This window comes from Argiope bruennichi, chromosome 8, assembly GCF_947563725.1.
Source record: "Argiope bruennichi chromosome 8, qqArgBrue1.1, whole genome shotgun sequence".
In the NCBI taxonomy this organism is placed as follows: Eukaryota; Metazoa; Arthropoda; class Arachnida; order Araneae; family Araneidae; genus Argiope; species Argiope bruennichi.
The window spans coordinates 77,066,956-77,094,951 of NC_079158.1; the positions used below are offsets into that span (position 1 = coordinate 77,066,956).

At 28.6% G+C, this 27,996-nt stretch overlaps 1 protein-coding gene across 1 annotated transcript in view; it reads left to right on the forward strand.

The window, feature by feature from the left end:
* The window catches only part of LOC129980823 (uncharacterized), a 603,477-nt gene that overhangs the window by 13,082 nt on the left and 562,399 nt on the right, over positions 1–27,996 (forward strand). The window contains exons 3-7 of the mRNA XM_056091226.1: positions 3,726–3,902; positions 6,712–6,801; positions 7,731–7,838; positions 24,082–24,141; positions 24,347–24,440. Coding sequence (XP_055947201.1) covers positions 3,726–3,902; positions 6,712–6,801; positions 7,731–7,838; positions 24,082–24,141; positions 24,347–24,440 — 529 coding nt within the window. The remainder of the gene's footprint in view (positions 1–3,725; positions 3,903–6,711; positions 6,802–7,730; positions 7,839–24,081; positions 24,142–24,346; positions 24,441–27,996) is intronic.

The following is a 27,996-nucleotide window of genomic DNA, read 5'->3' on the forward strand; positions in this document are numbered from 1 at the left end:
TTAGAGGAGACTTGAATATGGGGCTTTTGGAAGTCGAAATAATATTCCGGAGACTCAATTTAAAGCATCAAACTCTGTTCAAATAATAATCTGAGAATTGCTATAGGTTTCCTAAAATGGACCCCGAATATTATACTCTTGAAAGAATCAAGAGTATAATATTCGGGGAAACTTGAAAGAATCAAGAGTATAATATTCGGGGAAACTTGAAAGAATCAAGAGTATAATATTCGGGGAAACTTGAAAGAATCAAGAGTATTAATTTCTGAAAGAATCAAGCGACTGGCTTGCCATTTCTTCATTCAGTAAATAGCTAATAGTTTACGTTCCCTACTTCTAACAGAGCACTCTCATAATAATCGGGAAATTCAATTAAGTACCAAAGACCAAAAAAAAAAAAAAATCTATTTCGTTTATTCTCAAGAACTTCCAGACAAATTAAATATTTTATTAGAATGCAAAATATTAATTATCGTTAGTACTATTTACATTCTAATAAAAATATTCTAATTACTAAATAAAAATATTTAATTATTATTTTCTTACAATATTCTTAATTTCTTACATTTACTAATTTTTACTTTAAACATTAGGATGTTGAAACCACATCGTAAAGGCATGAAATGCTTACGAAGATATTTCAAATAAATTATTGTTTGAATAATTCTTTATAATATAATAAATCATTCAAATAATTCTTAAGACATAAGAATTATTTAAAGAATGAAATTCTTATGCCATAAGATTTATCTTTATAATATAATAAATTATTTAAATAATTCTTATGACATTTATTATATCTTAATTTCTTTCTATATTCATCGCTTTTCAATAAAAAAAATTATCATTTCCACTCTTTTCTGCATAAATAAGAAAGTATTCGATTGTTTTCCTTATAATTTCTAATTTTTGATATATTTCATATCTACTGTTAATAAATTTTATGAAAATCAAAAATTAATTTCTCAAATCATTTATAGACAACCAGATGGAATGGAGTCATCTCTATGAAATTAATATTTAGGTGAATAATATATTAATTGATAACTAAGAGAATGGTCAATGCTTTTATTTATTAATTCTTGTAATATTTTAAAATAATTTTTTCATACAATTCTTTAAAATTATTAAGATATTGTATTTCTTTCACTGGGAAAATAATATTAAACTAAAAATCGATTTAATATTACATAATATTCCTGATGAGAATACAATATTTTTATAAAGTACAAAATTCTAATATTGCATGTAATGCGTAAAAAATTAATTCCATCGTACAAATATGAAACATTCTAGGTAAAGTAGAAGCATTCAAAATAGAAAGAATATAGTTTATAAGTATATATTCAGAAAGAGTGAAATAAATTTCTGAATTTCCTAAATGAGAATAGATCGTTCATAATTTAATAGAAAATTGAGCATATCATCTAATAGTAAATAGAATATATATTTTAGTAGCAAATGTATATCTTTTAGAAACCGATAGAACATATCTTTTAGAATATACAGAATATGGCTTTTAATAGCAAATGGAATCATATAGATATTATCTTTACAAATAACTTTAATATCTTTCAGAAGGGAAGATTTAAAATGCATAATAAAGAAATAAATAAAGTAGAAATAAATCCTGAATATTATATAAAAATAATTTAATACACTATATAAAAGAGTTAGAGACAAATATGCATGTGAAGACAGTTTTAACAAAATAAATCGATAAATATAAGAAACTAGTACTTTGATTTTGGGAAAGTTAATAACTGCATTATATTAATCGCATATGAGTATGAGTTTGATGCATGAACAGTGTATAATTTTTTGTTTATTTCCTTTGCATATAATACATATAATAAATATATTTATTAATTTAAATATATAATACATATAATTATATATTTAAATTAATAACGAGCTTCTTATCTCTTAGACATATAAATTATATCATAGATGGTGCAAAACTTTATAAATTTTGGAAAAATCTCGTCCATATCGAGTATTTACACTTTGCATTTAACGTATTTCACCTAAATAAATTTTACCGTCTAATTACGAAGTAGATTGGTTTACAGTTTACCCATTTTGATTTATAAATTAATTTCAAGAATTCATATTACCTCTTTGAATATGAGTATTTAAAGTTATGAAGTTTCAAAATGGGAGGAAACGCATATAATTGTTTATTTTTTAAATTAAAATATTTCATGTTTCAGAATTTAAGAAAATGCATATAATTTCTTAAACTTTTATATAATTTAATTTAACCTGTTTTAGGATTTTAAAGCAATCATAAATAATAAGATATAATTGCTTATTTTTGCAATCGATTTCCCACTCATAATCTTAATATGCAACAGTTTTGAAATTTTTATTGTTGACAGTTGCTTTATTGATAACGGTTTATTATTTCAAAATTGGCAGAACCTAGTTAACTTTTTAACGAATTAATATATTTAATTTTAATTCTTTACAGGTTCTTTTGTGGTTAATTTTAATATTTCTTTTCAAGATTTTATTGAACTTATAATAATTAAGTATAAGTTAAGTGTAAAATATTTAAATAGTTTTAAAACCATTTAAATGTCAAATCATGTTATAAATATATATCATGTCCAGTCATGGTGCGAGCATTGTAGCAAACCGAATAGGAATGTAGAAAGCCATAAAGAAAGTAACCATGAGAAAAATATTCTGAGCTTATATAATTTTAGAAAGAAATTTGCCAACTGAAAGTTTTGACACCGTGACGAAATGAATAGCTCGCTCAACATCGTAAATTGAATTATAATGAAATCGGAGTTCGAGTGATTAGATAATTATTTTTCAAACATAGCTGATTAGAAATTGTGTGCGTGCGTGCGTGTGTGTGTGTGTGTAAATGTAAGTATAAGTGTAAAAATGTTTTGGCTCATGCGTGGCCGAAGAGAATATACTTTTGAATTTTTAAAACTCCGCCTTATTCCATTCCGGGAGGCATAATTTGTACAGATAAAAAAGCGGTTAGCAGTACGTCAGTCTACATCAACAGCAGAAAAGCAAAAGAGCGATCGGGATTTTCCCTTCAGTGGTTTCTGTCATGAGATTTTGATAAGGATTTCTTTGACATGTAGATTTAGGATAGGGAGATTTAGGTATCTTTAATAGAATGTGATAAACATTAAGGACTTTTATCCCTTCACTCAGAGCGTGAGAACTAGCAGTTTTATCGAGCGCGTTTGAATTAATTAAATAAAAAGAAAATGGGAATTGGATCAGGAAATAAGAGAACATTTTAGAATGAAGTTGATATTGGTTAAATTAAGATAAAAATTAAGATATTAATTACGATTCAATTTAGATTTTAAAATATCATTACACACACACACACATACTTATATCTATCAATATATGTATATTATCATGTGAGAACATTATGTTGTTTTGTTTAGGAGGTTTTGAAGTTCGATATCACGTAGGCAATGAATAAAACATAAATGGCAATTTATGTTCAAACCGGTTTAAACTGGTTAGTGACTTAAATTAATTAATTAATTAAGACAAATAATGACTTAAAAATAATAATGTTCTCACATGATAACTTGAAATTTGCGATCGCAGATTTTAATTTAATTTTTTTTATTTATTTTTTATAGAAGAAGAAATCATAAGAAATAAAGTGAAATTTATAAAACTTTTTAGCGATAAATATGTTTATATTGAGAGCCATTTCTTTTTGTTGAATTTAGGATTCTCAGATAATGTCATGGCGAAGAGAAAGAGCTTTGCTGAAACTTCTGTTATGCGAAGAGGATTTGTTGAACGAGATTTTAGCTGGAAAAGAGCACTTCATTACGCCTCTAAGAAAACGTTGCAATCTTATCACGCCCATAGAAATGGATTTTCTCTTTGTAAATATTGAGGAAGTAAGTATGACATTTGTTATCAACTTAATAACACTGCCTTTTTAAAAATCTTTAAATTATTTCGTTTCTGCTCTCTTAATCAAAAAAATAATCGAGTATGCTTTATTACAGTTTCTGTAAGAATCAATGTTGTGTATGGTTTATCTCAGTGTAAAAATTTGTCAGATAGTTTGATTCCAAATTCAGTTCCTTCTTTTGTTTGATATGCATTAATAGTATCGTCAGAACAACGCTCCGCAATTACATAAATAGAATATTTTGCTTTAATAAATAGTCTTTAGAAATTCAGTTTGATGAGCTGTTATTAAGAAACTGAATTTTAATTTTCTCAAAATATTGAGTATTCCAGTTTCTTCTAGAGGGCACTGATAATTCTTAGCCTTTATAAATATTCTTTTATTCTAGCGCATAATACAATATTTCTCCACTAAATCGATTCATTTTTGGATTCGTTTAGAAACAAGCCACAAGATGGCATTAATATCTCATTTTCGATTAAAAAAATGACATCGATCGTTCTTCCTCGTGAGCCGTTATCTTATTTAAATGAATCGCACTTTTTTAAAGAATGCTTTGGGAAAATCGGAGGTTATAAGGAATTAAAAGAATTAGAATCAAGATAAATACATGTTTTTATCTAAATTTTTTTTTGGAAAATGTGAGAAATGTAAATGAAAATTTGGATACTTTAAAATATATGTATAAAAAGATCAGTGTTGAGTGTCTATTGCCGAAAGGCAGCTTAGAACTATTAATAGAGTATTGTAATAAAATTTTGAAATATATGTAACTGTCCCGTTCAAATAATGTCATCTTGAAAGTTCACTTACAAAATTTCAAGTGAAAAGCAGATAAATAAAAATACACCATCCCTATAGCAAGAACATGGAGTTACAAAGACTAAATGGACTACTACAAAAGATTCTTTGTTTTGAACTTATGTAAATAAAATATCTTCACCAAACAAAGTGTGCACAAAAAATCTAATGGGAAACAAATTTACAAAAGCACAGCAGCATAGTTGCTTGAATAAAAGACACGAAATGAGAATAGCTTCAAATAGCAATTTCCACTTGTGGATTGATGGCTAGACACTAGAACAACTACAGTTGTCTATAAGTATTCGGCAGAAGGATAACGCAGGCGAATCGATTAAAATTGCCTAGTTGCCAAATAAATAAATTTGTAAAAAAATACAAATTCCATGAATTAAAAATATCAGAATAAATTTAAATAATAATATAAAATTTAACAATTGAATAATTTTAAATAATAAATAAAATATAATTTTTTTGTCAGTTCTTGTTTGTTTCATTACGTTCACTTGGTTATTACTGTATTTATAAACACCAAGCATCTATTTAAGAAAAAAATTGTATGCCAATCAGTCATGAATCATAATAAATAAATAAAAACATATATTTAAAAATTGGAAAAATAGTATATATTATTTGAGTGATGATTTAGGTCACAAAATGCCTAAATCGTCATTAATACCACTTCCTATAAAATAATACTTTTTGATACTGATGATGATTTGAATCTAATTTTTTGATACTGTATCCTATTTGCCTCACACGACTTATAAACTATTATTTATTAACTGGATTGGTATGGAATTGTAAATTCATATCCTATTAAATATATACAATGCATTTTATCTTGTGAATCATTTTCTTGTATTTCATTCTGAAGTCTCTTTTCCCTGAATTTTCAACCCTATATCCTATTAAATATATACTATGCCTTTTATCTTGTGTATCCTTTTCTAGTATTTTATTCTGAAGTCTCTTCTCCTTGTATTTTCAACCCTATATCCTATTAAATATGTACTATGCCTTTTATCTTGTGTATCCTTTTCTTGTATTTTATTCTGAAGTCTCTTCTCCTTGTATTTTCAACCCTATATCCTATTAAATATATACTATGCCTTTTATCTTGTGTATCCTTTTCTTGTATTTTATTCTGAAGTCTCTTCTCCCTGCATTTTCAACCCTATATATTGTTGTAAAAATGACACATTTTTATAAGACTAACCCTTAAAATTTATAAACGTCATTTCTGAACACTTTGCAAAGATTTGATCTTACCAACGTTGCCTTTTGTGCTTCCTATCTTATGTATTATTGTAAAAGTAACTTGTTTCTGCGAAACTGACTCTTAAAATTTGTGAATGATATTTCTGGATATTTTACAATGACTTGATACCGATCTTACTAGGTTGAGAATTCTCAGCCAGTTAATTCCACTCATTCAACTGGTTAAGCTACCTCGAATGTGATCATGTAAGGTTGTTAGCGGCTGTTATTGATTAAGCAATTGCAATCATAATAATAATAAAATTTTTTAATTGCAAGTAACTCTTTTTTTCCTTAAACATTTTGTCTTTCAAATATATTTTCTAAGCACAACTGCAACTTATCAATTCTTTATTGTACAATTCCATTGTTTGGATGCTCATTCAGTTCATTTCTGCATGTTATGAAATTGAGAAAAGAAAGAAAATAATGACTTGTCATTTCGGAACAGAAAGCATCATTATTTTATTTCACTTACGTTAAAAGTAATTAGAATGAATCCCTTTATTAAGTAGAAAATTTAAATATTGAATTCAAGAATGATTCAACAACATTTCCAATTATGATTTCCTTTTTATGAAAAGCGTTTCGTATTACGAGAAAATAATTGGGGAAACATTATAATGATAAAGGAATATTTTGGATATGAAAAGAAAATGTGAATTTTAGTTATGAAAAAATTTATACTCTACATCTTCCAAATAAATCTAATTTAATTGTCTTCTTTTCAGGTATGTTCTGTTCATGAAAAATATGTTCAGCAATTGAGACATCTTACCCAAGGAACAGAAGATAATGTTGGAAGATTATACCAAAAACAGGTTCGTGAACTAAAATTTTTTAAATACCATGCGTTATAAAAATGCGATATTAGATTAATATTATATCATCCGCTATGCCTTTAAACTATATAAAAATGTTCGAAATTTTAATTAATATTTAATTATTAATAAAACTGTTTGTCGCTAAAATTTAAGAAAGCTTCTAAAACTTTTTATGTGTTTGATAAATGTTTAGGAATTTGCTTATAAAGTTGAAGTCGTTGGTTCATAATAATTTTAAGCTATGTGTTTGTAAAGTTTATGAATTTGCTAATTTCTTAAAGAGAATTTGATAATTGATACTTTCACAAATAATTACAAAATAGGTTTTGTAAAATCAATAATTAATCCAATTTTATTGTTTAATAAAGTTGCTTTGTAATTTTTTAAAAATTAGACATGTTTCCAAAATTATAACCAAATAATAACCTTTATTTTGTCACAATATTGTAAAATCACGTTATAGCCTTTACTTACTTTCGACATAATAGTAGATATTTTTAATTTAAATTTTAAAAACAGGCAAAAATGATATAGTTTTTGTAAAATTTTTAAATTTTCTATTGTTATAGCGCTTTTAAAAATAATGCTGATTATACTTATATTTAGTATTTGCATGGATAATAAGCTTAGACAGAAAGATATTGAAGTCCTTTGTAGATTAGAGATATTTGAAATATGCAGAATAAAACTTGTAGAATAGTTATGAAAGTTATGAAAAATCTCATAAGAATTTAAAGAATACTAAAAAATTATTATTGCTAAGACAAGTAAAGTCTTATTTATAAAAATTAACTTTAAACTTTGAGAAAAATGCCTCCTAGAAAATGTCAATTCTGATGTGATAAAAAAAATTGAATGTAATTTAGATTTTTTGAAAAAAAAATTATTTATATATATAAATAATTTATTTTTCTGTTTCTTTCTAGGTTGATGAAAGATTTTCAGTCCTGAGAAAATATGTGTCTGGATTGACATTGGCAAAAATTTTGTATAAATATAAAATCCTGAACAAACCTTTCAGAGAGTTTGTCGAGGTTAGTGTGTTTCTTTTTCGAATTTCTAGTTGATAACTACAAAAGAATTTTGGTATATTTGTCATTTGATCAATGGGTATCTCTTGAATTCAAATTTCGATCATCAAGTAAAACATTGGCGCATAAAGAGCAACAACAAAATAGAATGGAAAGCAAAATTTTATTTAATCATGTCCTTTGTTCAATATGCATTTTATTTGCGACAATCACGTGTTCATATCCTGTCAAGCGCGTTGAACAGATGTGAAAACCTGGAGTTTTATTTTTGCTTTCAATTCAGGCTGAGTTTGTTTGCTTTCTTTATATTCACGATCTTTCAGAAATCTTTACAATTAGAAATCATATGGATTCAAATCTTGGAAATTCGGAGGCCAGATAATCAGAAAATGTCCCAAAATGACTCGATAATCTTTAAAGGGAGCACGAAGCGCTTCCTTCACTTGTTGGGTAAGATGGTATATTGCACCATCTTGCAGGAATGCAGTATTCACTTAACATTCGCGTTCTTGTAAGGCAGCGTTTCTCAACCTTTCAGTATTTGTGGCCCAGTTTTCAATCATAATTTTCATCTCGCCCCCCCCCGCTTACAATAAAAAGTATACAGCAATAATGTATATTGAGTATTTTGTATTCTGTTTTTAAATTATTTTTAACTAATTGCCAAGAAAAGAATAACAGCGAGCCAACATTGGCGAGAAACCACATCTGGCATTTTGCAAAGCGGGCAGTGAACAGACGAAGCGAATGAAAGCGGGGAAAATTTAAATATTAGATTTGAAATGAAAGCCAAACAGGGAGATAACGTTAAAAGAATAAGAAAGTAGGAAAATTCGTTAATGAAAGTTAACCTAGACGGGATGAGCTAAATTTAGAAACTGGGAATACATTTTTTCGAACAATAAAAGAAATAAAACAGAAGCATTATGAAACAAAAGAGAAAAAAAAATAAGTAATGTTTGTGGAAGAGAATCCACACGACCGATGCCATTTAGAGCATGCGCAGATGTTTTCTCACAGGAAGAAGGAAAATGTTTGATAACGCAACTTTCAATTCCAGCCAGTCTCATTCGAGTCGATCCTTCTATCGCTATCGAATATATCGTGAATGTGTATGTTATATATGTTTTCGTGTTAATTGCGATTCACCATATTAAATATTCACGGCAGCAGATTTATGCAGACTCATGAATAAATTTTTAAGCAGAAGTAAGCGAGCATTAGACGACAGTCAAGCCTCAACAAGTGCACAGACGAGCATGGTTCTGAAAATAAAATTAAGAAAATACTCTCAAGAATGCTTAAATTTTGGGTTTACCAGTACTGAAGTAAATGAAGAAGAAAGGCCCCTGGGTATCATTTGCTCAAAAATGTTGGCCGCAGGCAGCATGAAACTTAATAAACTGAAATGACATTTGGAAACGCTTCATAGTGAGTACGTCAAAAAACCCAGAAAATTCTTCATATTGAAATTAAAATCATATAAAAAGCAAAAATCATTTTTTAAAGAAATTTTGTCTCTGAATAAAAACGCTTTAATTTCATCTTACAAAGTTTCATGTAAAATAGCTAGATGTAAAAAACCTTACACCATTGGTGAAGAGCTTAATTTGGCAGCAGCAATTGAGATTGTAGAAACTATGTTTGGAGATAATTTTTCAAAACAATTGCAGTCCGTACCTGTTTCAAATGATACTGTTGCTCGTCGAATTGGTGATAAAGCTGAAGATGTACAGTGCAAGCTTTTCTCGAAGTTGCGACAAATTGTTTTCAATACAGCTTGATGAAACAGCAGATAATAATAAAGATGCTCATTTAATTGCCTATGTTCGATTTTGTGATAATATGTCAGTAGTAGAACTACTTTTCTGCAAACCAATAGAACTCAAAACAATAGTGCTCGCATTATTTGCTATTTTAAATGATTTTATGAACGTGGCAAACATATAATGGAAAAATTGCGTCGGAATATGCACCGATGGTGCTCGTTCAATGTCCGGAAGATTCCAAGGTATACAAGTACTTGTAAGACAAAAATCGCCTCAGTGCGTCTGGATACATTGCATGATCCACAGAGAAGCTTTGGCTTCGAAAGAAATGAGTCCTGGTCTGAATATTGTGTTAACTACGGTTGTAACCGTAGTAAATTATATAAAAATGAGACCCCCTGGAATCGAGAATCTTTTCCGCACTTTGTAAAGACATGGGTTCAGTACATTCAGCTTTAGAATTTTATTGCGAGGCAAGATGGTTATCACGTGGGAAATTTCTGCAACGTCTTTATGAATTAAGAGAAGAAATCGCCATTTTCCTAGAAGAAGAAAACAGACCGGAGGCCGAGAATTTTCGCGATGGTTTATTTGTGATGAAATTGAGCTACTTGGTCGATATACCAAATAGCTAAATTTTAATAAACTTGAATCTTCAACTCCAATGAGCAAATACACATATGTTGGATACGAGTGATAAAGTTAATGCTTTTTGTGGAAAATTGGAATTGTGGAGCAGAAATTTAAAGCAAAGAAATCTAACAATGTTTGCAAATGTGGATGATTGTACTAAAACTTACAAGGCTGAAGAAGAACATGTAAAAGTTGCTTTTGTAACCACTGAAAATCATTTAGCCATGCTAGCAAAGAATTTTAAAAATATTTTCTTGCTAACGACAAACTGATAGCAAGTTACGAGTGAGTTAGGAATCCATTTCATAAGATTCCTGAAGAACTCACAATTGATGAAAAATTCATAGACCTCACAACAAGTGGCGAAACTAGAAGACAATTTAGTAATAAATCACTATTTGAATTTTGGGTAGGCGTAGAGGATGATTTTAATTGCACTAAAAACAAGGGCATTTCGCATTCTATTACCATTTTCAACATCCTACCTTTGTGAAACTGGATTTTCTGCTGTGGTTACGTGAAGACAAAATATAAATATCGGCAGAACTGAGAGTGGCTATTTTTAATATTAAGTCTTCCTTCGTAAAACTTTGCTCTGCAAGACAGGCCCCAGGAAGTCACTAATAATTATTAAATTTGTTTTAATTTAGTATGAATTGATTAAGTAAGTTTTGATTTAGTAATTTATTTTACTTTCATAAGTTATTAAATATGTCGAAATGTATTTTGTTTTCTATGTGTATGTGTGCTTTCCTTTCAATCAGTTAATCAATTTTTTAAAATAATATTTTCTCTTGGATATTCTCGCGCCCCCTCCTCTAGAGTGCTCGCGCCCCACAGGTTGAGAATCGCTGTTGTAAGGTATCAATGACGTGCCGCAGTAAAAATTCGCAGTAACGGGTATACATGAAAGAATACCACCTAGCTTTGATGGATAATCATAGGATACCGCTGGAATGTTTATCTTAGAATAATGGAAACCGAATATTCAGGATTTTTTTCCAGTGTTCCATTTTTCATTTGAAATCCATTTCTGTCCTATTCCTGGAAGCTCACTCAACTACCCAATCTTTTCAAATACAGTATTGTTTATCTATTTCACTCCATTCTTCGGCAACTTTTTTGTAAACCTTTAAGGCGCCGATATTTTTAGAAGCATCTAAATAATTTTAACAATTCTGATAAAACCACTTTATTAGTAAAGGTCACTTTTTCTTCGCTTAAGACATAATAAAGTATGATTTTATGCTAATGAATATTAGTATTTTAAACGCTCCTAATTTGTATTATGGCCTTTCTGTAGAGCACAAAACATTGCATGGAATAGAGTAAATTTAAATTATTAGCTTTTGCAGTATTTTGTTCCTTCTTTGTCCATATAACGTTTAAATCAAATTTCAATGAAATATGTACCAGAACAGATTCTACAGAAGGATTAGTAGTACAGTCTGAGTAGGATTACTTTAATTACAACCATTGTATTTGTTAGTAATAAAATACGACGCTTCCTTCAATATGCGCGGAAATTTAATATTGATATAGCTTTTTTAACTTAAGAAATGCAAATTGAAATTGATGAAACTTTCGAGTTGAACAATGAATGTTGAATATTAAATGACACAATGACAAGTATAATTAAAGCCGTTCTAAATTGAGAAAATCTTACTAACATGTGGATATAAAAAAAGGGGTGGGCTTGTAAATGTATTAATCGAGGCGTTAAAGGGCAATGTGCTCTAATAAATTACACTTAAATAGTTTTTCCTATCATATGTTTGAATTATCTGATAATATTTAATAATTAGAAAGAACAAAGTCTCTCTGTTCCAAATATTGTCCCGATGTTTTGAAACAATTTAATATGAAAGGTAAGGGCTCTTAGATATGCCATCAAAGGTCGCCTTTCCCACACCACACCGCAATTCCCATAGGAGTTTCAAAATGTAGAGTGGTAGGACATTTATACACTACTTCACTTTACATGCTCTTAAAAAAAAAAAAAAAAAAAAAAAAAAAAAAAAAAACTTCAAAATTTCCCAATCTTTGTTTATGTTCAGATTTCTCCAGTTTTTATTTCAAACTAGCCGCCTTTGGTGACCAGCCGGTTCACCAGTATTACCGCTCGCTACAATTTTCAATTAAATATTTTAAGTAACTTGTCTCTTAATAGCTTCTCAAACAAAACATTTTTAATCTTCAAATTTTGATAGTCATACCAAACTTATACTGTTGTTTAGAGCGTTTCGTTCAATTTACTATATATATTTTGCTAATTTGTTGTCATTTCCGGTAAAACTTCAACTTTAATTTAAAGTGGAAATGCTGAAATTGCAATTAATATAAAGATATTTTTTAATGAAACCAAGCGTTTTATTTTATTTATCATTTTTGTTGTTATTTATTTATTATTATTATTATTGAATATGAGTACTGCAAACAGAATCGTTCGGTATTTAAGTCTTATGTGAACTACAAAATATTTTTCATAATTTATGTAATATCTCAAAGAATAATTCAACAAAAATTTCTCAGACTGAGCATAAAATTCAGTTTTTAGTTTTGCCTTCAAAAGGATTGAAATGAAATCAATAATAATATTTTGTTCCGGCCTATAAATATATTTCAAAAATTATGAAGTCTAAATTTTATGCAGTAAGGTATCATATTCTGAGAAATATTCTGGACACACCAAATTTTAAATAAATGAATGAATGTTTCTATTTTCCACGATTAACTAAGACTGATTTATGAAGTTTTGAATGTTAAAAATTTAGAAAAACTCAACATTTTCATAATCTTAGGCCAATTAATCTTGAGAAACCTGCACGCTGATTGGCGTATTTTCTTTAAAACGTTCGATGAAAAAAATCTAAAATTATCCTTTTTTTTTTGAATAGTGATATTCAAATTTTCATAAATCAGTCAGTGTAAGTGATTGATTTAGTTGATCGGAAATTAATTCTTTATTTAAAATATTAGTGCTTCAAGAACATTTTGTTAAACGTGATTTCCACAGCAGAAGCTTTATGTAAAATCAAAAATTCATTATATATTAGAGTATTTATTGGATCAAGTTACTTAAAATATAATCATTTTCCATTTAGACCATTTTAGAAGATCTGTGTCTATTACTAAAGGTTTACAAATTAGCTGTGTGACCCTGATTTGAATGGATATCCTGTTCATATTAAACAAAAATTGCCTTAAAATAAAACTGATTTATTGGTAGGTAGGTAGGTATGGTGAGGTTTATTGGCACAAGGTCCAATTTAGGACAAGCTGCGCCATCCACAAGGATATTTAAACAGTTCCATTATAAAAGTGTAAAAGGTGTAAATAAAACAAGGATACATTGTAAAATGTCAAAAGTTTTGAAAGTCTGGCAAAGTTTTGGCACAAGAATAAAAATAAATCTCAAATTTTAAATGCTATGAAAGAAACCAATGGCTTTTAAAAAGTCAAAAAGTTTTGAGTGAGATTTCTCACCCACCAAGTCCTGTAAATTTAAAATGGGCGAATGAAAGTGAGTTAAACGATATGAAGTAAAATTAGGACATTGAGTAAGAATATGTGCAACGGAATTGATCACTCCACAATTTGTACAATGAGGAGCTCGTTCACCAAACATCAAATGTCTATGCGTATATCTTGTGTGTCCGATTCGTAGACGAATTAATTTTACATCTGCGCATCGGTTTGGTAAAACTGACCACATATTTATTTTGGTTGAATAGCATGTAGTTTGTTATCAGCTTGCCTGTCCCAAACTTCTTGCCACTTTTCATAGATATACCGTTTGATATAACTCTATACATCAAACTGATTTATTGGATTAATAATATAGAGAGTGTAAAAGATCATAAAATAATTTTTCTTGAATTTATTTTTTAGAAAAAAATAATATTTCATATTTGTTTCATTTCCTACAGACACGTGACGAAAATCATATTTTTGCAGATTTCATTTCCAAAAAGATTTAATTTATTTTTAAATGGAGCTTTAATCGATGTGATGGCAACACTTTGGAAAAAGCTAATTTCCCCCCATGAATGTGAAACGTGCTCGTGCAGCTTAAATTTTATTTTTATTTTGTACGAAAAAAATTGTTGAAAAATATAGTTAAAATATTTATTTAAAAATTAATTAAAAATAGAAATTTAATTTTAAGGTTAAAACATTGGTATCATTTAAAAGATAAATTTTTGATCTTTAACTTGATGTAAAAATCTTTTTTGTGCGGTAATATTTTCGGAAGTTATAGCAGAAACACGCTAAAATTTCGCTTATTTTTTAAATAAATAGAATTCTAATTAAAAATTCGAAAAAACAACCCCGAGGTGCACATTCTCGGCCTCCAAGGTATGCACGTGCCAAATTTCGTATCTGTTGGTCAACGGTCTGGCGTGTAGAGCGCCAACACACACACACACACACACACACACACACACACACACACACACACACACACACACACACACACACACACACACACACACACACACACACACACACACACATTGAGCTTTATTATAAGTATAGATATAGATGAAAACTCATGGTCTCTCCATAATTCATTAATAGTCATTTGTTTCCATCAGTTCATATTTTGTGGAGGCATTCTAAAATAAAAACTTGACATATTTGTTAGTCTCAACAACAACTGGACTGATTTCGATGCTTTTTATTTGCCACTTAGCGTGCATAGATATCCAGTACGGAATACTCTGAGTTTATTGTACAAATATAATTTAAAATAATATTTTCATTGAATGATATAAATGGTAGCTCATAGAAGATTGATATTAGTAAATCAATGCTATTAATATGGTCTTGACACATCTGGTCACGAAAGCTACATATTAATAAAACAATCTAATTTAAATAATATTTCTCAAACCTTTCTGCTTTTTATAAGTCTATTTAAGAGAATCTATTCCTTGATCAATATAAGCCTTATTCTTGATATATAAAAATAAATCATCGCAAATAAAAAAGCTGGTAGAACGAGTACCATTTTGCTTTGGAAATCGCATTCACCACAGTTATGTGTCATCTTTTGCTAAAAGCACAATATATCAGAATCTACATGAACCAAAAAGAAAAAAGATCGCAGATTCAATAAGTGGCTGATATCACAAGAGATGATCTTCCGTAAACATCGGAGCATCAACATTGATTTCCAATAGTTCTCTATGCCCTCAGCTGATGCCAACAGAAGTTTATTCATCGAATATTACAGGACAGGAAAGGAAAATTAGAAAGCTTTTTGGGTTTCGGTATCAAAATAATATTGTCATAAAATGAACAATGGAAAAATATAATTCCTATGTTGTTATTTTCAGATAATTCAATCATAGAATAAAGAAAGAGCAAATTTTACGGTTCTCGTTACTGACATTTAATAAAGATATTATTACAGTAATTAAAATTGCAATTATAATGCATTTAGAGTTTTTAAATATTTCAAAAATTAAGTCATTTCCATATTTTTAAATGTCCGATACATGCATCTCATTATAGAACATTGATATTGAAAATTTTATTGGGATTATTCAAATAATTTCATAGTTAGAGACGAATATAATAATATGTTGTATAGTTACATATTCCATTATATAATACATTTCGTTTATTAATTAAATGTTTCACGATTTTTTTTGAAGTTGTACTAATGTTTTACTAAAACATTTGCCGGCGTCCTGGCATAGGGGTAGCGCGTCTTCCCCGTGATCTGGGCGTCCCGGGTTCGAGTCCCGGTTTGGGCATGGTTGTTCTATGTGTGAATGTGCCCTCCTGTAAAAAGGGGTTGTGCAAGCGAATGAATGATGCGTGAGTGGCAAAGTCGTACTCTTGGCCCTAGTTGGCGCTGCTATAAAAAATAAGAGACGTCCCCCTCAGGCTTAAATCGCTGTCTTCGATAACAGCGGGCTTGTCAGTGGCAAGTGCCATAAGAAACAAACAAACAAACAACTAAAACATTTTTAATAGAAATAAAGGATCGAATTTTGGATATTTATTTTTAAAGCGCAAATGAAAAAGACTTTCTCAAGGCTTTTTTTGTTGACACTTTGAGATATTGTGGCTTCATAAGAAACTATCTTATAATAAACTTTTGTCTTTATTACACGGTAATATTTTAAAAATTTACTGGAGATTAAAAATGTGTTTTTAGTATATAACGAAAATAGATGAAATGATTTTGATGATGAATGAGATGATAAGTGATTATTATTTTTATTTATGAATTTATACATCCATTAACATGATTTCCATAACAAAAAATATAATACGTGCACCTCTGAAATAGCAAAACAATCCTGAATTATTAAAACTTGAGTTTCGAAGTGACATTTTTATGCCTTTATCTTACAATGTATTTTGTTTTCCCCCCCTTTTTGGAATCTATTAATGCACATTTTTATTAACTCACTAAATATGTAAATAAAAGGTTATCTAATCAATACCTTAACTAGGTAAGTGAAAAATTTTAAAAATATTAATCTGTTTTAAATTCCTTTTATTTAATTAAACATTCGTAATAATTTAGTATTCGAAATGTTCTACTTAAATAAATACATTTATCGGAATGTTATTTGCTGAATCTTGACTGGGTAAACACATTTATGAACAATACAACAAAATTAACATTTACATTAATATATATATTAATAAAATATAACTCTTTTCTTCAGGCAAAAAACACTTTTTTTCATTAGAAGAACATTTCCTTTTTATATACAACTCGATATTTGACTTCCCCGGTAATTAAATAAACAATACAAACAAGTTCAACGACCGCAAACATGCTCCCTAAAGCACTTCAGTATCTCGAGCAAATGGCAGAAAGTATCTGTGGCAAGTCTCGGTGGTGTTCGCGATAAATGATCCTCTATTTGGTTTTTCCAGAGCTGGTTTCTTTTATTCGTTCGCTAAACCCTATAGAGAACTGGAAACTATTTGGCTCTAATTCGCAGTGGTTGGGAGATATAGCAAGAAGAGCCGGCAAACCAATTTATGGGGTTAATAACCGAGTAAAGGTGTTTCTTTTGTGAGCTTCAATGATCAATTCACTTTGCTGGAATGCCGGTTCACGCTTGGACACTTTGCTAGGTCCTTTTTACACAATTGGATTTTCTGTAACAGCAAAACGTTCCAATAATTTCCTATATGTTTCAGATAAATGAAAAAAATAAAATAAAACTAAATATAAATTTGTTGAACGTTTAGTTAATTTCTTTTTAGATTAACTTTCTGTTTTGAAATGCACGGTAAGTATTCGGGATAAAAATAATGAAGATACCTTAACCAAAAATCCACACCATATCAAAATAGCAATTTCATGGGCATTTTCAAATCGCATCAATGGGGCACTTAATGTACACTAAAATTGCTTAAATGATGGGCCTTCTTGATTTCATTGTAAAGTATTGGTTTCATGTGTGGGATGTTTCGGATGAGAGATTCAAATCTCGAGCCATACCCTTTTTATATTTCCGCATTACATTAATTTTAATTAATGGGTATTTCCCTATAGATGAAAATTTCTACACCACATTTATTTCTACACTAAATGAAGAATTTAACTTGCACAAGAATCACTTTTCTGTGGGTTGAAAACATCACATGGCGAAGTCCCATCTCCATGAGACCAGATTCGTAGATACCAGTTTGTTTTGTTCGTTTTTGGCATAATTGCGCGAGAGCCAAACTTGGCCAAGCTGTGTCAAACACAGGATAATTAAAAAAGTGTAGATAAAATTCAAAAATTGGTATTCTATGACTCCAAACAAAAAAAAGAGAGAGAGAGAGACTTGAAAGCAATAATTTAAATATAGCCACTGTTCCCTAAACGCTATAAAAGAATCAGATAAAAAATTAAAAATATTCTAAAAGAAAACAAGTGAAATTTAAAAAAAAATATTAAATAGGCATGAAACAACAAACTGTTGGAAAACAAGAAAAGTATTAATGCTATAAGGTTTAGTAATTCATTGAAATTATGTAATTTCTTTTTGGCTTAGAAGCCTTAGGCGGAGATGGAGTACGAATTTCGTCCATTGTCTCCAAATCTTCACTAATATCAAACTCCAGAATATTGTATGAATCACTTGAGATATTCCTTTCCAAGGCGTCATCGGATTGTAACTTAGAGGCATTTTCTGGTGTAGTATCACCCATACATATTAGCGCAATATGTGTAGTGTTTGCAGATTCGGTTCTGTTATGACGGGCTATATTCTTAGTTGCATATTTTAAATCCGAATAGTTGTATTACAATTCCAGAGTAAGATTAGATATTTGCAGTGATGCGATTTTTCAAAATTTCGAAAGATGTGTATTATCCATTGGAGGTTCAAGAAAAATTGTGATGAAGTTTTACAGAAATGCGAAATTTTGTCAAGAATTGTAGCATAGTTACTAATATTAAGCCTGGAGTTCTTCTTTAATTTTTTTTCTATATTTAGCTGTTTTGAAATCGGGTAAAACTTGTGAAGTAGCAGTAACTTCAAATTGCTGAACATTTAGAGATCATAGATGCCAGATCTGAATCCATAGAATATTCACCACCTATATAGGGGAACTTTCTATGGAATGATCTTGATGCGGAAATTAGGAGAAAGTGTAAAGACTGAGATACTATCCCTGTTACCAAATCTTGGACCATATTAGAATATTTATTAAAAAAATTATTTTTCTATAAATTCAAAACGGGACGTTGCTACAATTACAGCAGAATAAACATGTTTAGCTGGAGTTGCTTTGGGGAAATAAGTTCTATTATTTTCCATCCCTTATTTACATTATTTTCCAGTCTAGAAACTGCGATTTTGTTATCATCATGGTCAACAGATATAGAAAAATCTATAATATCTGACTACTTTTTTCAAAGATAGAAGAAACAAATTAAAGTATCATAAGTTTAAAAGAAAGAAATTTATTGTAAGAGCGGCTTTAATACTAGATTTAAAAGACATTTTGATAATTTAAAACTGGTTGTGAGGCTTTATTTAATGTCCTGATTTTAATAAAATTTACTTAATTCATTAAGATGAGAATATTTAATAAAAAAATTAGAAAACTACTGTTCTACTATATTATTTCCCAATCTCAATAATTAGGAAATAATATAGTACAAAGTAACATAAGACTATCTAGTGTTTCATGACAGCTTTGCTACAGAATGGGACGTAAAGAATTCTAATAACTTTTATTGTTTTGCGTTTTCATAAAATTAATGAAGAATAATTATCTGTATTAAAATTATTCCTGCTTTCCAAGACAGTTTTGATTGATTTTCAGAATGAATCAAAAATTATTTTTAATGATAAAATGTTGAACATATAGTAATTCTGAAACTGAAGATTTATATATATAGTAGAATTAAAATTGAATACTTTGAGCTTCAATAAAGTTATGATCTAAATCGTATGCTTATATTGATACTCAATACACTTAAAATGCTGTTATTACTTTATTGGTGCATATTAATGTAATATAATCATTATATTACATTTATTTGTATTATGTGAGCAGTAGTGCAAAAATTTAAATAATTAGTAATAAAATGTTATTTTTAAAAAAAAAAAACATGTTTTTTAATTAGATTAATGAGAACCAAAAAACGTTTTTGAATAAAAAAATCTTTAAAAGGAAACATAAATCGTAAAGTAGTACGGCACTGGAAATTTTCCAATAGAATAAAAAAACTGATGCACAATTTATCTCATCAGAAACTTTTTTTCTAAACTTCCATAAAAATTAAAATGTTTTAAAGTTGTAATTAAAATTCCAAGCTCAATTAAGATTTTTCCATCAACACCTGCTTAAATTTCTCATAATTTTTTAAATACACCGATGAAAGTATATTTTTAAATAATTTTTCATTTTACTTATTATCATTTTTTTCTAGTTCCCATTACATTCTCTGTTAGATTTCATTCAATATTTTAAGAGTTATGAAATCTTGCAAGCAGTTTTTTTCTCAAATATACTTCTTTATGGGATTAAATTTAATTTTAAATTAAAGCTAAAAGGATTAAAAACTAATTTTTCAAAATATTAAAATATTATACGGTTTTTGAGAACACACAACTATATATAATTTCAAAATCTCATGGATTGAAAAATAAGCAGAAGATGGACTACAAAATTTCTTTGTCAATACCATGGAATTTAATAAAGGATATAAAAGTGAATTAATCAAAGAAGCTAAATTAAATTAAATCTTGTAGAAATTTGAATTGAAAATCAATAAAAAAAGTCTCTTTGCAATGATGAGACAGATGTATAGTACAATTTATATACAAAATTTATCACAAGAAAGTACAAATTCAATACTGCCGTTTTTAAATATTACATTCCCTAAATAATTATAAAGAATAAAAGATAAACAATATTAAAATTGCTTCTGTATATTATAAAAGAACCAATATTTTAGAATAGCTTTAAAATTTCAAAGATTAAATAAATTTGTTCTAGTCTTAAGTTGATATATCATTATTCAAAAGAAATCACTTTTGACTCCAAAGTAATGGAAAAATATCCTTCTTAAAATGTATTTATTTGTTGTTTCCAATCTTTTTTAAATATAGTACTGTTAAGTATCAACCTTCAATCTCGTTAAATTGATGATGCGTAACTTTGTTATTCACCTGTTTTCAATCTTATTAAACGGACGAAAAAAAGTTTTCAATCTCTTTAATTTGATAAAAGAAACATGGTTTTCTGCCTTCATGAGAAAATACTAGGAAAAAAAATTTAAATTAATGTTTTCCTCACTGTAGAATGTTTTGAAAGAATCCGATTTTATTTAAAATCAAAAATAGAAAATTCATTTCAATAAAATGACATCGATTGAAAAAACAAATACATAAAAAAAAATGTTTATTATCATGTGAGAACATGATGTTGTTTTGGTTTGAGGTTTTTGAAGCCTCAAAATGCGAGGTAACAAATTGGCGATTTATCGTTTTTGAGGCATCAATTTTTCGATTTTAGGTTATTAGAAAATAATGCAGAAGGTTGTCGCATTTGGTGATTTATCGCCAACTAAAGTTACAACTTGATTTCCAAATTATTCATTCTCTGAATTCTTACGAATTGTCTGAATTAATTTAAGTCATTAACCAGTTTAAACCGGTTTAAAACAATCACGAGATTATCAGATTACGCTTGCGTCGATATTTAGAAAAACAATAGGTGTTCGGTTGAGCTCCAAAACTTTGTTTGCCAGCTAGAAAAATTGAAAATGAAAGTTTAAAAAAATTATATATATATATATATATATATATATATATATATATATATATATATACAGAGGGATAGAGACCGATAGAAAAGTCTCGTGATTGTATCAAACCAGTTAAGGATTTCAATTAATTAAGACAAATAATGACTTAAAAATAATAATGTTCTCGCATAATAACTTGAAATTTGCGATCGTAGATTTCATTTTCTTATATATATATTTTAACTTCTGAATTCAAATTTAATAAAGTAGTGTCAAGTAAACAATCTTAATGAATAATAATTTTAAAATTCTTTTAAGAAGTCACAAACCATTAATAAAAAATTACGTAAGATTTATCGATACTGGAAAAATGGAACAGTTAATTTCAATGGCAAAAATTTGTATAAAAATTATTTTAGCAATGAAAAAATGGATAATTTGTTCAAATGATTTTAAAAGAGTTTTATCTTTAAGATAAAGTTCTCAAGTTTACAACTACAAATTGAAATAATCAAGGTTTATAATGTTATGTTTTATTTTCTTGTAAAATGTGATATCTTAATAATCAATCACAGGACTGTTTACATCTATAGGAATATGGCATACCATGAATTATTATTGATTATTAATTCATTAAGTCGACATTCTTAAATTTTCAAAACAAAGCTTTATTAAGTTATATTAATTATCATTGCTAGAAACAGATTTTAAAGTTTGTGATTCAAAATTTGATACTCTAACATTGCTTCATAATTAACAGCCACATATAAGGCTTCATCTTGTTAAATCAAGTAGAAACGAATCATCCATCTTGATTTATCAAGGTTTTATCTTGTTAAATCAAGCAGAAACGAAACCCAGGTCACAGAGTTTGAGCTTTATTTGATTTGACTGTTTAATACTTTGTTTTGCTGCCGTGGTATTTTTGCCGTGGTTATTTGTGGTATGATTTAGGATTTTGAATCATGAGCAGAAGTCGAGAACGATGCATGAGTCGAAGCTATACTCTCTAAACTTTATGTTATACCAATATAAGAACTTTGTCTATTATAATCGATTCAGTGTTCTCATAATAGACAGCATCTGAATATGCAATTCTCTTATCTAAAGACCTTAGGCATGTGTAGTATCTCTTACAGGATTTAAATTATCAACTTCATTCCTGTAGCGCATACCTTTTGCCAATCTCGTGTATTCAACGTATATATTTTTTTCTTCAGACGAATACAAATTGCGTATTATTCTTACTTTTCTTTCGAAAACTTTCAGATGCATCATGATCCCATTCTCTTAGTCACTACAGAAAATTATCACTCTTTTTATTATATGAATGAACCTTAAGGGAATAAGGTTTTAAAAATGGTGCAGAATAGGTCTGGCGAATTACTCTTTCCTAGAGTATTACCGGCTTCCCAGTTCGATCATGCTCGTGATGAAAAAAATATTGTGTGTTTAATGTAATTAAGCGATTCTTGTTTCAGTTCACCATATATTGCTAGCATATTATTGATCCTATAAGTTATTATGTGATATTTATCCTCATATCAATTAAGTGATTCTTCGAAGTTCATAATGGAAATAAACATTTAAGCAAAATGACACTGAACAATTCCGAAATAAAATGTTTTACAATTGATTGTGTATATATATACATATATATAGCAGAGATAAATGTGCTGAGGTTTGCAGAATTTATTATTTTATACTTATAGTGAATCGTTATATTCAAGGAAAGAATTGAAAGTTATTGCTACTATTTTTTTAAAATTTGTAATCTGCATTCTATTTTTTTCTGACAATATATTAAAACTTGTTTCGATGCGATTTTAGTAATTAATCGATTCATTTTAGTAATTCATTTGATTATTTGTGAACATTATAAGTAGAAAAGATAATATTGCAAGGAAAGAAAATGTCTAATGTTATTAAATATTCACCTCTAAAGTTCACTGCAAATAATATATTTTTTTATTTCTTAAGCACTCTGCCAATGCGTTTGATATTTTCTACTACAGTTTTCGTTAGTCAATCTATGACAATCAAATTGAACGGACAGCGGTGGCCTAGTGGCAAGAGCTCGGCTTCTCGAACCCGGAGGGCTACAGGTTCGAGACCCGATTTCACCGAGGAATCGTAATGTAAGTGGGTCTGGTGCACGCTAAATCCATCGGAACCGAACATCCTCCCGTTAGTGTGGTGTGGAAGTCTGGAGAGGGGTCGCCAGCTTAGGTGTCATCCTCGACATCTGGCCACAGTTTAAAATTATGAGGCATGTCCCAAAATAGCTCTAGTGTTGCTTTAAAACGGGACGTTAATAAAACTAAACTAAATTAACAAACAAATTGAGATATCGTTAACAGTCTGGATGGGTACATCTTATAGTATTATAATATTTTAGAATTTATAAAACTTGCATAGATAATGTATTTATCTTATGTACTAAAAATCTGAGTTCTTCAAGTTTTAGAATTACAGAATGACTTTATTTTTATTTTAATTAGTTCTCTAACTCAAATGAGTTCAGTATTTATGTCAGTACCAATAAATGCTTTTAAATAAATTATTGTTATTTTCATTCCTTAATAATCCAATTTTACATCCTTTTTTCTTTCAGTCATCCAGATTATCCAAGGAACAACCGGATTTACTTCAGTTTATTGAGAAGCCCTTTAAAGTAAGTTAACCTTAATTACACGAGTAAAAAAACTAACTATGCTTACAGTTTTTTTTTAACATATACATAATCTTATTATTAGCATTAATTTGATTTTACCGTGGTATTTTTTAAATCTTGTAAATTTTGTTGATATTTAGATACCATTTTCTTTACATTTTTAAGTTTCAGAGCATTACTAATAAATTTCTCCACTTTCGTCTAGTATATATCGGATCTCACCACTCAGCTTGCTGCTTTATTGTCTTGCACTGCTGTAGGCCACAGAGATTATGTTTGCTTGGAAAGTGTGGTATCAAGTAAGTCTTTTTATTTATTGTCCAAAAAATTATTAAATTTAATTATTTGAGATAATGAGATATATATTATTTGAGCTAATTGTATCATTGTCTGAAACAATATAAAAAGTAATTTCATAAAAGACAGCTTTTTCATTTTCATATGTTAAACACACGGCGTCTTTTACGTTTTCTTTTTAAGTACATTCCTTATAGGAAGTCTACCTAATATATATATATATATATATATATATATATATATATATAATGATATTTTAAACTCTTAATTTAATACTGATTAATTTCCAAAACTATCTTGATTTAGCCCATAGTAAAATATTCTCTTATTTCTTGATCTCATGCCACGGATGAAGTAGTGTAAAAATTGTTGAGCAATCAATCTACATATCAAATGAAAGTGATCCCTTCGGTGCCCTTGCCAAGGTATCAAAGGTCAACCCGTATATTGAATTGGCGCGTGACTGGAAATCCCATGTTATATAAGACTAGTGATCATTTGTTTCTACCCTTTTCTTACTTCTGCTTTTGTGCCGCGCTGCGTCTTCTTGTACATAAATTGGCATACATATACACACATACATATACACACATCTTGTACACACACACACACACACACACACACACACACACACACACACACACACACACACACACACACACACACACACACACACACACACATATATGTTGTTAGAAATCGTAAATGGATGAATTCGTAAATGGACCAGCTAGCTCAAAGGGGAGGAGATGGTGAAAGGGTGTGTGCGAAATTTTCATTTCGCTATAATGAATTTTCAAGATTTTTCCAATCGCTTGAAATCAAATTTTGGCACAGAACTACTGTTGTATTGTAGTCACAAAATCACTTACTAAATTTGATAAATTTAAGTTGTCGCGACAGACACTAATGGAATAAGTATAGACACTAATGGAAAATCAATCCCTTGACAAATTTAGTCCAGAATGAAACAGAAATTTAATCTTTAGATGTCAAATCTGTGTATTAAATTCTTTCGATACAGCTCTTCATATTTTGTAGCTATCGTGTATACTTGTACTCGGACAGACAGACATTCTTTAAACGAAGACGCACAAAATATAACTCAAATCTACAAGCTTAGTGTAAAGACAATTTTGTAGATTATTAATTAGAAGTATTTTTGAATTATAGAGGTTGTAAACAAACAGATAGATAGAAAGACATAATTCCAAAAAACATGTTTTGGGAACTCAGGGGGATTCGAAACACACAGATTCGTCAAAATTTCGATTTCGAATTTATTCGAAATAAATAATACTTTCTCTTTTTATACTTCCTATACAAGAAAGTAAAAAGTAAAAAAAAACAGAAAATCAATTTCACAAATTATTGATGCAAAAATTAATAAAATACTCGTTATGTAAATATATATATAATTTTTAAATTAAGTAAATATATATAAAACAAACCCAAATTGAGTTGACACATATAAATTGTTAAAATTTATATCTCTGATTGAGATATAAAAATGTGAAAATTCGAATGAAAGGGGTATGATTATAAATAATTTCGAAAACGGGCTTCATATTCTAAAAAATAGTGAGTCAGTCTTTACGAAATTGCAAGGTAGAAGGAGAAGTTAGCTGGGAATCCATCAGTTGAAATATTTCAAAAGCTTCTACCTTTAATAGTTACTACTTACTAAGATAGTTCTCATATATTTCGCAATAAAATTAGCTAACATAATAGAGCTACATATTACGCTTGAGCCACTTCTGGCTGATGGTTAAATTCACCCCATTTTCACTTGAAACGAGCATTTAAATGTTTCACCCAATTGCCTTCTTTTGTAAGTTCAAAATCTTCTTTATGCTCGTTTAAGATGTTAAAAGCGTAGACAAGGAATTCATTTCTCTTTAAATTGGTTTACTTGGGAAGTATAAAGGTGAGATTGAGTTAAAGTATAAAAATCTTAAAAGCCTTCTGAAACAAGCATCGTTAGAAGCGCTTGAAAAGGTTTCTGATGCCAAGTTGAGTTACGAGTATAAAGATGATATGGATACTTTGGCCTTAAAAGGATTTTAATAAGAAATGAAATTTATTTGAAAAGCAGCTTAAGATACAATGATAGAAAAATAAAATTTCGTGCTTCAAAGCGATGAGACATTTTCGTTAAAAAAATGTATTTTTGAGTAAAAATTAATGAAAATTAAATTTTAAAAATTAAATGATGTGAACTTTGATGATAAATGAATTTTGAACTCTTTTCAAGATAGAAAGTGCTGCACAAAGTGAGTGATTGATTAATAAATATGATGTTTTGGTACACGAGATCAAATAAAGAAACTATGCACACATTACTTTTAAATTTGCTGCTTTTGGCAATCAACGATTTGTTAGAGACTTTGAAATTTAATTTTATTTAGATCTCTTATGCATAACTTGATGTTTACGATTTCCTTAACAAAGCATATAAAAAAAGCTATGCGCACTTTACTTTTAAATTAGCTGCCTTTGGCCATCAGTGATTTGTTAGAGAGTTTGAAATTTAATTTTATTTAGATCTGTTATGCATAACTTGATGTTTATGATTCTCTTAACAAAGCACTTTTACGCATATAATTCCGAAAGACACTAAAACCTTGCTATTTTTATAACATTACATATTTTTTATAGCATGCCTGAACTTTTTTTTATAGAATCGAACCCAATGACATCACAAATTTAAATATCCGAACAATCTGCTTATAAATGTGCATTATGTAATAATGTAATTTTATTATAAGACCCTGATTTAAATTACAAATAGCAGACTCTTTCTTCTTTAGCTTCTAACAACAGATGAAAATAACTCGGTTAGATATTTAACAGATCAATGAAAATTGTATGAATTTAAAATATTAATGAAATCTATTGTTGAAAATTATTCAAAAAATATTATTTACAAAATAACCACAATTAAATTGATAATTAAATTGATATCACGGTAATTAAATTGATATCGCTAAAAAAGCAATTTTTAAAAATTTTAATTGGCTGAAAAATTAGTTTTGCGCAATTAAAATCTTTGGAGACTTATCGGGAAAAACCGAAAAAATTACTCTTAATTTTTAATTAATTAAAACTGGAATTAAAATTTCGAAAGAAATTTTGACAAGATGCATATTCTTATATTCCAAGAAATATTTGTGACAAATTTGATAACTCTAACTTTAACTATTCTGCATAACTCCATTGAGCACACATTGAGTGTTGGCATCCACATTTCTCTTATTAATAATGGTTGGTTGCTTGGTTTAGGTTTAATGGTGAATGAATCAAAAGTGTCCATACTGCTCCAGATTTATGGTTTCAAATAAACTGCTTTAATTGCATAACAACTTCATCAAATTTGATGCATTATTAAAAATCTTGGTAAAACAAATATAATTAAAAAGTAAATTTATAAATTAAGTTTATTACGAAATAAAACCTATACAAAACGATAGAAAGTCAATAGTTCTAAAAAAGTTACAAATGTATTGATGGAGAGATTCGTCTACTAGTTTTTACATGTTAGGCGACGCTGAGTTAAAA